This window comes from Beauveria bassiana, assembly GCF_000280675.1.
Source record: "Beauveria bassiana ARSEF 2860 unplaced genomic scaffold BBA_S00097, whole genome shotgun sequence".
NCBI lineage: Eukaryota > Fungi > Ascomycota > Sordariomycetes > Hypocreales > Cordycipitaceae > Beauveria > Beauveria bassiana.
Window position 1 is genome coordinate 10,698 of NW_007930932.1, and position 11,080 is coordinate 21,777.

At 50.6% G+C, this 11,080-nt stretch overlaps 4 protein-coding genes across 4 annotated transcripts; 2 read left to right on the forward strand and 2 right to left on the reverse strand.

Moving 5' to 3' along the window:
- Positions 1–1,700: 1,700 nt before the first annotated feature.
- Positions 1,701–2,405, reverse strand: BBA_10187 (uncharacterized protein; the record flags this gene model as incomplete). Its single annotated transcript, XM_008605284.1, has 2 exons — positions 1,701–1,895; positions 1,974–2,405. The coding sequence occupies 2 exons, from the start codon at positions 2,403–2,405 to the stop codon at positions 1,701–1,703; spliced, it is 627 nt and encodes a 208-aa protein (XP_008603506.1).
- A 229-nt stretch (positions 2,406–2,634) lies between these two features.
- On the reverse strand, positions 2,635–3,496 carry BBA_10188 (uncharacterized protein; the record flags this gene model as incomplete). Its single annotated transcript, XM_008605285.1, has 2 exons — positions 2,635–3,147; positions 3,194–3,496. The coding sequence occupies 2 exons, from the start codon at positions 3,494–3,496 to the stop codon at positions 2,635–2,637; spliced, it is 816 nt and encodes a 271-aa protein (XP_008603507.1).
- A 799-nt stretch (positions 3,497–4,295) lies between these two features.
- Positions 4,296–5,872, forward strand: BBA_10189 (uncharacterized protein; the record flags this gene model as incomplete). Its single annotated transcript, XM_008605286.1, has 3 exons — positions 4,296–4,919; positions 5,054–5,136; positions 5,182–5,872. The coding sequence occupies 3 exons, from the start codon at positions 4,296–4,298 to the stop codon at positions 5,870–5,872; spliced, it is 1,398 nt and encodes a 465-aa protein (XP_008603508.1).
- A 2,787-nt stretch (positions 5,873–8,659) lies between these two features.
- BBA_10190 (serine/threonine-protein kinase Sgk2) lies at positions 8,660–10,987 on the forward strand (the record flags this gene model as incomplete). Its single annotated transcript, XM_008605287.1, has 1 exon — positions 8,660–10,987. The coding sequence occupies one exon, from the start codon at positions 8,660–8,662 to the stop codon at positions 10,985–10,987; it is 2,328 nt and encodes a 775-aa protein (XP_008603509.1).
- Between the last annotated feature and the right edge of the window lie 93 nt (positions 10,988–11,080).

The following is an 11,080-nucleotide window of genomic DNA, read 5'->3' on the forward strand; positions in this document are numbered from 1 at the left end:
GGAGTGGCAGGTAGAGGCCTGAAAGCAATAGACTGAACGTCACGTTCGACCACCCAAGGGCTCTGGAGAGATTGCGTAGCCGCAAAGTTTGGCGATGGAGGCCTATTTTACTGAGTGATGGCACGCTAACGTGAGATGGATTTACTGACCTTGCAGACATTTTGATGCTTCGGCAATAAGGGCTTTCAAGAAAACTGTGCCCAGACGGTCTCTCCGTTGATCGCTGTTGAAAGTTAGAAGTCAAAAAAACTGAGAGCAGGCTGCGGGACTGATTGAATTTAAAGGCACAAGACATGGCAACAGAGTTGACTCACTGTAGTTACCTTGCGAGCCACGATAGGACAAGCCTATCAGGGCACAAAACAGTGGGAAAGCGCAGAATGGCTGCAAGGCAACCATTAGAGTCAGGCCTACACCGCAACTACATACATCTCTTACACGGAAGAGGAGAAAACGGCAGCGACTCCGGCGTGCCCACCACCTTGAATTGGTCGTGGCCCGCTGGAACGGCGACAGACACCTGGCGCAATGAGAGCTCAGGTTGGAAACAGTGGCGGAGTCAGCTTCGTTCATCGGTGTAAGAAGGTCGATTCAGAATATTCCAGAAATGGGTATTATAGCTATCACAGAGTAAAATGATTGTTTAAGTATAGGTCTCGTGGCATAGCTCACGGCCCCGAACGATGGCGTGATGTAATAGTCTTTCAACTATCTCCCATAGCCTTATCTGTCCCTCGCCAATTTTTGTTTGTAACTTGTAGTATGCAAAAGACTTGTGGCTATTCTTTTGCTTTTTGGTCATTCCCCTTCGTGTTTTCGTGGATGAGCTGCCGGCCTCACGCAGTGTACGTGAGGCACACTTACATGGGCTGGCCAATGGCGTGTGGGATACCCCAGGACTCAAAACTTATACTGTCCGGCTGAATATATTGTTGACAGAGTGTCTGCTGCTGCTGTGATTGCCAACTGCCCCTGGGTCGCCGGCGCGTCGGCAGATGACCTAGTCCTGGGATCTGGTTCGTCGGAGAGGAACAAGTGTTTCGCATAATCGGCTCACCGTTATGCGGCGCATTGTCTGGAACAAGCACCAATGGCTGCGGTAAGTAGTCTCGGGGCAGGAGGCCGGCACGGTGCTACGTCGACTGCTACCGGGAGAAGAGGGTGGACCAGTGAGTGGGCTTGCACTTCAAGGTGGCTAACTGCTTGGTGTTGCCCTACACCACGGGCCCAGGCGTCCTTCCCTGCTTTCTGGCGACACGACTGGGCCACGAAACGGTCCGTGACGGGCAGGGCCCCCCAGAAAAAAACATTCCGGAGGCGCTGGCGCTGCGAGCTGGTATCTTGAAGTGATGCTGGATCCGTACGCACGCAGGAGCAGAGCCCCTCGGATGCTCCACCGCCCTGCGCATTGCCTAACTTGGCCAGCATGGGTGCGCCGCGCGCACAGAGTCCGCGCAGTTGACAGATGGTGTGGCTGGTGCTGAAAACGTTTCTGCATCGTCGGAGCAATCACTCATTATTTGCATATAGTGTAGAGTGTGCTGGCTCGCAAAATACAGGGCAGTGTGTTCTGTGTCGATTTCGTCGCACCAAATCCCTCTGTTCACTGGCGACGAAGAGGGAGCAGCATGAGCAGTTTTCTCGTGCAGTGATAGATTTTAGCGACAAACAAAGACATGGTAGTCAGACAAAAAACAGTTTTATTTGGCACGGAGAAAAATACATGGGAGAAGATAGCTCAGGAACTGGTAGGCTTTTGAAGATGAAGCGCCGTCAAAATAGATCAGATCTCGCCCAGGAACTTGAAAGTTGCCTTCGTTCTTCCTCAAAACCTCAAAAGTCGCCTCATGCCATGTTAAATGGTCAATGTAAACCTCCAATTCGACGAGAACAAGCTTGCAATGCCTTAGTATCTTAGTTTTTTTATTAGTAGGCTTTTGGGTGGCTTCGGAGTTTGCATGGCGGTGACTTACAGTTAGATCGGTCTCTGACCTCTGCACAATGCCGGCCTTCAAAACAGCAGCCAGTGTGTACGTTTCCAAGGAGTCTTCATAAGGAAAACGAGGAAGTAGAAGCCCAGCAAGATATGCAGCGACTACGAGACTCTGAGAGGCCTCTTCGGCTGGTAGGCGTATCACTAGTTCACAGCCTTCAAAGCAGGGAAGCTTCTCGGCAGTCTCGAGCAAGAACTCACACACTTGTAGCGTATGTGTCATTTTTTCAAGTCTGAACTCAGGCACTGGCACTTCTTCAGAGGGCACTTCCTCAGGGTGTACTTTCCTAGTCGAAGGCTTTTTGAATGGGGTCAGGCGTACACTCTCGAGAATGGCGCTGTGGCCGCCCTCAAGCAAGCCAGTCGCGGAACGGCCGGCAAAGTAGGCATGTTGGACGGTCTTTGCTTCCATGGCGCTTGGTAGTTTGCCAAAGAGAGTCTTATTTTTTATAGAGAGGACATCTCTCCTTTATAAGCCTTGATTCGCTGGTTGCTCAACGAGCTAACAGCGGCGACTCAGAGCCGTCAATTATGTGTCGGATGCGGCATGTAAAACACAGCTAGACACTTACCCAGTCGCCAAATCTACGCTTGACGTCCAGGCTCACCCATTTGAGTTTATTTATATGTAATAAAACAAATTACACAGTGATTTCAATTTGATCGCGGCGAACTAGGCTCTGCTGTGATCGGTCGTTAATCCAACTTCCGGATCGCCTCCTATTCGACATGGCTAAGGCGTCCTTACTGTCTGACCTCGCCTTGATAAATCGCATTTCTGCATATACCGCTGACTGAACATTCTCAAACAGTGAGAAGGCGCATTGCAGGCTAAAGTGGCATCTGAGCGGTCCTTTCGCAAACGAGTAAATTCCCATGCCAAGGGTCGCCGCTGTGATCAAAGTACGTAGAAAAAGGCGAATGAAATCAGAGCAAGGGGGTGCAGGGTGTGATGCATTACACTTCCGGGTGATTATTTGATAGAGCAGAATAGCCGCAAATGACCCGTGTATGATTGCTGGAAAGGCCCATACCGCGCCGGAACGCCACTGCCAGATGCCAAAGACAAGCCACAGCACTTGGAGAGATAGGACGCAAGCACCAGCGAGCTTTCTCTTGGGAACTTGATCTGAAACCGCGAAGAGTTTGATTATCTGCAATCGTAAGCTGGAAGAAAATATGAGTAGGAATGAGACATACTTCAGAAAGAGCGAAGCATATGGCCACAGTGACTTTCCATAGTATCCCAGGAGCAGTGTCTGGTAAGTCACTGCTGTGTGCAATGCCGATCCATGATGGGCACACAATATTACCAACAAGGAAGGTAATGGCGGGTATGATAGACGAAATGAATGCCCTCTGGTGATACCACTGTGCAGCACTGACAGGCCCAGCTTTGAAGTGACGCCAGCTTTGGACAAGAGTGGTAGTATAGAAGAGGGTGCCAAAAGCACCAAAAACTGCATTCTCGACGACATCTCCTCTCGTTGCGAAGGAATGCATGCCAAAGGGCGGTGAATCTTGATTGGAAAGCTACGTTCGATCCATGGCTTTTGTATCATGAAGCGGGCATTTGCTATAACGGGGTTACGAAGTTGCTCTCTAAACTCTTTAACCACCAAAACCATATCGACGCATATTGTCATTATACACTGTATAGAGAACTGATATCTGACACGCTCGTTGCAGAAGGCATGAACTCCGAAAAGGAGGCTGACCCCCGCCCCACCCCGGGCAATAGTAAACACCGCAAGGAGCACTTGCATCACCGAAGTTGGCACGGTATGCCGGCGAAATTTCCCTGCGTGACGCATACAGAATGTACAGCACTGTAGTGCCGCAGGGGAGATGGGGCTTTAGAATGTCGCGGGCATGAAGTCAATTCGGATGATTGAGCCTTCCAGCAGTTATACCTCCAATCAAGGCATTCGTGTCTTTGCTTCTGCTCGGAGTGACATGTTAACTGATGCTGAGACACCGAGAAAGCAGAGGCTTAGCCCAGTAAGCAGCCTTCAGCTGATATTCTGTTCATAGTTGCGACCGCGCCACCAATCTAGGCACTTGTGTCCTCGCTCCCTCTCATCCTCGTCATTGAGAGCGAGATGTTGGATGGTGTGTGACTAAGACAGCGAGCTGCGCAGCAACAAGTTTCACTAAGCCTAAATGAGTAGGCCTGGGAACACTCACAGACCTACTCATTTAGGCCTAGCCGACCAGATTGCACGTGCGGTTTGGGGAGTGGTCTCATTGCATCCTCCTATCGCCCACTTTCGCCTTTTCATAATTGTCCAACTCTCACAACATGGCGCTTCAATTACATGAACACCCTATTCAAAGTCCTCAACTCTTCATTGACATTGAAGCGTACTGGCCCCGTCTAACCGAAGATGCCAAGGCAAAGCTTTTTCGTCAGTTACATGGACTCGAGCCACAGCTGTTTGAATCAATCGCCCTGGAGGCGCCGGCTGAGACCCCGTGCCAACAGCCCATTACCAATGGTAGCCTAGCAACTACTAGCCACTCTTCAACACGTCAATCGGAGTCTCGGAGGGCAAGAGTCGCATTACCAGCTGAGAGGAGGCCAAACAGGACAACAGCACCACATCGCGCGGGATATCCTCGTGACGCTGGACTACGTGCCAGCAGCGCAGCACAACCCATTAGTGAGCGCACCAGCACAGCACCACCCACAGGCCAACGTACCAGCCCAGCACCCATCAACCCATCGTATGGCACTCCCCGGTGCTTCGAGGGTATTCCAGAGGATGTGCTGGCTGAGCTGGGAGCGTCGTCTCCAGAAGAGTATCTTATGAAGGATGAGAACGTGTTTCTTTTAGATGTTTTTGAAGCTGTGCAAAAGAACGCAGGAGATACATGGAAGGTTGCGATCCGACGAAGATTTCAGAGCATGGCCATCCACAATCTGGTCAGCTACTTAAGCCTCACAACATACAATCGCAAGAATACCAAATCTTACCAGATATGATCACGATTGCTATGATGAGTCAAACGGAAGCATCCCACAATGAGGACCTCCTCCATCAAATGAAGAATTATCAGCATTGCGGCGAGAGGTATCTTCTACTATCGCAAGAGCTATCATTGGGCCAAATGCTATTGCTAAGCCCGACACAAGCGAGCTTGTAAGCAGAACGCTTTCTGAGAGACACCTTTACTAAGTTGTACAGCTATGAACGGCGACTTCCTCTCAGAAAGGCAAATCGAAATCTACACATCGAAAAGCTACGTGTGCAGGCCGCCAATATCAATCCAAATGTGTTAGCGAAAGCAGAGCAAATCGCCTGGCATCTGTGCATGTGGGCCAACGCAGCGTGGTCGCAGCGGATGACTAACTGGCCACCTCAAATTTCAAATAAACGCAGACGAGGAGACCATGGTTATGGGTATCAGTTATCACAACCCATATGTACTCCTCTACCAGGCCAGCAGATATCTGCAGCGTATTACATGCCGTCAGCTGATCAGCTTTCATCACGCCTTGGAGAGCAGCCTCGCCAGCTTATACACCCGGACGAGGTTTACGTGGTAGCAGCTGATCAGCTTTCAGCACGCCTTGGAGAGCAGCCTCGCCAGCTAATACACCCGGACGAGGGTTACGTAGCAGCAGCCGATCAGCTTTCAGCACGCCTTGGAGAACAGCCTCGCCAGACGATAATCCCGGAAGGTTTTCCCATGGCGTCAATGGGAATTAACTCATCACTCATTAGAGAGCAGAACAGTCAGTCAATGAATCTGGAAGACTATTCCATTTCCTCTGGTGTGGACAACAACACTCTCTTGATTTCTCAAACAGTCCCTTCACATACGGCTATGGCACAACTCGGCTCAACTCCTGCGCCGTCGAACTGGGAAGACTGAAAGCCTGATAATTCCCCGCACGATAGCACTGTCCTTAAATATTTGATACATTTTAATCACTTCTTGTAAAAAATAGCCACATGTCTATAATAGTATCCTTGGGGGCCGTCAGCGTGCAGCCCTTTGGAAGAAAGCAGGCAAATTTAGGTTCCCAATTAAAGACTGTGTTGTCATCGGCAGCTGGGTCTCGTACTTCGACCACTATATTGCTCTCGCCGTCCGTTAACTGGATCGCAACTGTTGTGTGGCCCTCGTTCACTGAAAGCGGCTGGTTTTTGTCGAGGAAAGTAGTGAATTTGATTACTTCTTTGAAGTTTGGACTGAGTTTTTGGAGCTTCTCAAGCTTTCCTGTTTGTTAGCAGATGTTGCTGAGTGTTTATTGGCGTACTGACAACATCCTTGAACAGCGACCGATAAAGGTCCTCGCTGGCTTGTGAAAAGACATACTTTCGATTCCCACTGCTGTCGACGGTGAGACATCGCCTTGAGCTTTTTGCCAGGTCGAGCTGTGTATCCGTCAAAACAATCGTGTCATAAGTCGCCATATCATAGCCAATGCCCGGGGTTCAAATTGTGATGGTGGCTGTCACAGGTGTGCAGGCCTGGTGTCTGACCCCGCCGGAATAATGAAATGCCGCGGCGCCGGAAACGCCCACATGCCTGTTACGTCGAACCAGTCAGTCATCACAACATGTTACGACGACAAAGGGAAATTGAGCGTCGACTGGGACGAACGGTGTTTATATTTCCCTGAGTAACCGCACATGTATGCGACATGGTAGCAGGGCAGACGACGTTGAACTTGAACCCTCAAGCAAGTAAAAGGCAGAAAGTCAACTCGGAAGGGTTGATGGGGGCCTTTAGGGGCTGCCTAAGGACCCTGGATTGAAACGTACGGCTGCTCTGCTGCAAGTCTGCTCAAAGTTGGTACGGGCGCCGTAACGGGTTGGGGAAGGCTCTGTGAGGATGGCGGTGGCATTGTCACATCTTGTTTGCCTTGGTCTCAGTTCCGGGCCGCGCTATGCGGACCTGTTTCGGTTGGCAGTCCGCCACAATTGCTATAATCATTATTTATTTATTATTATTATTATTTTTTGCCTTGATCACAGTTGTTGAAGTCTACATTCTGCAGGCATGAGGCTTAAGGGGAGATGTATTCCCAGTGCTCGCAGTTGTGAAGTGCAGCCTACCTGGGGGACTCAAGTGCAATGCTGGACAATGGAGAAACAACAGCAATGGACAGTTCCCCTTAGAATTTAAATGCCTGCGTCGGTGAAATTTAGGCGTCCAGGGCTTGGCCGGCGTGCGCTCCGGCTTCCTATGCTCCTACTCCGCGCACTACTCTCGCATGTTACCTTTGGCGGCAGTGGATGCTTGACTGAGGCTCCGCTGTCTGTCAAAGCTGTCAAAGAAACCGAGGCTGCCCAGCTGATACAACGTCGGCAGTCTTGTCAACAAAACCATACTCCGCCACACGAAGGCCCGATACAGGTGGTGCAGTCTAGGGAGCCTTCCATAGTTTGGCCAGCAGTAATAGAGTGTGTAAATACTTACACACTTACTGTAGTATTACTGCGCCCGTTTCGCAGCCTTAGATGCACAACTAAATCGTTAGTCGTAGTGGAGCTCCACCCCCAAAATCGACTGCGGCAAACTCAGCTGCCGTCACAAGAATCCATCCACTTGTCTTTTTTTACAACCGCTCCCAAAAGGAATGCGATAATTTTCTCGTTCTATAGATAGAAGGATTGAACTAACAAATGCATAGATGAAGGCCCTCTACCGTTGACAACCTTGCCAGATCGGCGCTGCAGGTGGATACCCACAGATTGCCATCCTTGCGCTCAGGCAGCTCCTGACAGAATCTTCGCTTCACCTGGTCATTCTAATTAAGTCTCAAGTTGGTTGACGTCAAAATGATTGGCCTTCTCGGAGGTGTTGAAAGGTCTAGTGTTCATCCGCCAAGCCAGGAGTTATATCCCTTCCTTGGGCATTACTGATAAATATTTCCGCGTAAGTTGATCTTTGCACGAGAAAACAAGGTGTCTAACTTGAATAGAAATGTCGGGTTCGTCGAAAGAAATTGACCGTGTCAGCGGGAATTAAGTGATTGTAGGTAGATTCGGAACTCACTTTGAAGATAAAATACCCTGCAACCGCCACTGCTTACGCCATAATGTAAGATGCAGAGCATTGTGGTCGTTTCAGCTTCATATTACAGTTATGCACAAACCGATAATCTGTACACACAGTTGGCGGTCATCTTTGGGCTCTGGGCCATAAGCCTATGGCGGTCCCCACCTTAGCACGGTACTTCAACGTCAAGACGAAACAGCTGCCGAGCGTTGGGAACCCAATTTCGATGCGAAGCCGCTGCTATTATCCGCAGCTGCTGCGTTTGATGAAGGGGTCCCAACGAACAGCCACGAACAGTAACTAACCCAAGCCTCCACCGAAATAATATGATCGCTCAGTTCTGCCAGCCCTATGTCCCTGTCCCTGCAATGCGCCGGGCTAGCCTGCCAGTATCCGATGGGGCTCTGCTAGATAGGGGTCACAACATGTCATTGAAGTTTGCTTCCGTGACCCTTAACCCCTGCCACGAATGCACTGAGTTATAAATTCGTCAGTCCCCTAAACCTCAGCTTACTCGACTTATTCCTCTCGCTATCCGCCGTCGCAATACTGATTCACGAGCGGGACCCGCCTCAGTACACGTGACCTCTTCTGTTTACATTCTATTCGCCGAAATCCTACGCGACCGCGAACACCACCACGCGCGTCGAAATGACACTGTCCGAGGAGCAGCTCGATATCATCGCGAAGCATGCGCTTGATGACTCAATTTCCCGTTTTACAGCAAAGCTGGGTCATTTGAAAGAATGCAACGAAACCTGGCGCACTGACATCGCCCTCCTCTTGGGTCTTTTAGTCGCTACTCCTGCTGCATATAACCTTCCCTCTCGCGACAGGAGTAGTAATGTGGCAGTGAAGCTTTTCCCCATACAGCAAAATGTTAGAGGAGATTCACTCAGGTTCGATCTTTTCCGCCCGCTTATCAACGCCGTCGCCACGGACTCCCCCGACACCGACGTTTGGGCCGCGGTTATCGACCTCATTGACACTGTCAACCCATCAACACCTCCGCCATCGAGCATCATTCCGACAGGCCATGGGACGCCAGTCAAAACAAGCTCCAGCAGGCTCGAGGACAGTGAAACGCGCGACATCGTCGAGCGTGAGCTATTCTACGAAATAAAAGACTGCACCCACAGGGGAGTGCCCGGGTTTTTCGAGAAGCACTTCGATACAGCAAACTGGACCAAAGCTCAGGCAAAAATGCTAAAGTCGATCCTGGCAAATCACGACGGAACAAAATGGAACGACTTCCCGGCCGACCCGTGGGAAGCAGCGGTATGGAAATGGTTGCAAGGGCTCGAGGAGAAAGCCTTGGCAGGGGCGCAATATACTCTGCATACCAATAAAAGTGCGACCGAGTTTAAAGAGCGCAGGGGCCAGATGGACATCTTCTTCCAGAAGCCGAAACGAACGAAGGGTCGATTCGAATATAAACACGTCCTAGTTGCTGGGGAGCACAAGCGGTCGTTCGCCACCGCTGACTTCAAAGCATGCATGTTACAGCTCACACGACATGTTCGAAGCATCTTTGCCGACCAGCCGATGCGCCGGTTTGTGCACGCGTTCACCATCAAGGCTGCGACAATGGAGCTGTGGATTTACGATCGCTCTGGCGCCTATAGCTCGGGCGAGTTCAACATTCATCACGAACCGGAGAAGGTAGCGCGTGCTCTTGTTGCATATGCCACTATGGACAATGATGCGATGGGGTTGGATATGTCAGTCGAGTGGAAAAATAGCCATCGTTACATTACAGTGGAAGATGGCAACGGTGATGACAAACGTGTGGAATTGAACCGGCTGCTTGTCAGGCAACGGGCCGTGGTGTGCAGGGGAACAACCTGCTTCTCAACGAGGCAGGGCGTGGCTAAGTTTTCTTGGCGTTCAGATAAGCGGCAACCGTGCGAAATTAAGCATCTGAAGCTCGCACAGGAGAAGGACGTGGAGGGCGTTGCTACATTGGTAGGGCATCGCGAGATTACCAGTATTGCTGCGCTGCGAGCGGGCCTGGACTTCTCCAGCAGCACACGGCATGCCTTTCGAGCGACAGCCCGCGACCGATCAACCGGGCATAATAGCCTGCAAGGCTCAGAAAGCAGCGGCTCCAGCCGAAAACGCAAATCCTCGGACAATGATCCTCGTCCCACGACGCGGCGATCCGACAGTCGAAAGTCTACACTCAGGCAAACCTACGATCATTCTAGCGAAGCAAACGACGAAGCGAGCGACGAAGCGAAGCCGAGCGTATACACGCCAAACCGAGAGGGCCCGTATGAGAATCGCATTTTGTCTTGCATTGTCATTTCCCCTGCCGGACGAGTCATAAGCGACTTCAGCACCATTCGAGAGCTCCTCGAGGCACTCCGTGACGCCATCCGAGCGCATCGATCCTTGTACTTGAAGGGCAGGATACTACATCGCGACATTTCGTCGAACAACATTATCATAACAAGTTCCGAGAAGACTGATGGCTTCAAGGGAATGCTCATCGACCTTGATCTTGCCAAGGAACGCGACAGCGGGCCAAGCGGCGCACGCCATCAGACAGGTACGGTGCAATTCATGGCGATTGAGGTTCTTCGCGGCGTAGACCACACCTATCGCCATGACCTAGAATCGTTTTTCTACGTTCTCATATGGATGTGCGCACGCTGCGCCTGGGACGAAGTGAAACGTTTCCGCAAAGAGGGCGAGACGGCGCCTGAAGAAAGCATTCTACGGAAATGGGAAATAGGTAGCTTCAAGGATATTGCCGACGCAAAGGAAGGGCATATGACGGTAAACAGCCTTGAGCGTATCATGAACGAGTTCCCGGAGTCATTTGAAATGGTCAAACCGTTATGTTTGCGAATTAGGAAACTTCTCTTCCCACTTGATAAGGAAGAGAGAATGATGATCGGAACACCTACTGGAGGTCCGGAACGGCTCTATGACGGTATTATTGCCGCCTTTGGCGAGGCTATTGATCGATGCTAATCGGCTGGATATTTGGTGTTCGGAGACATGGACATTCTTTCTTGCGTAACTTTCAGGGAATGTGATATAATTATATAGGGACAGGTATTTAGC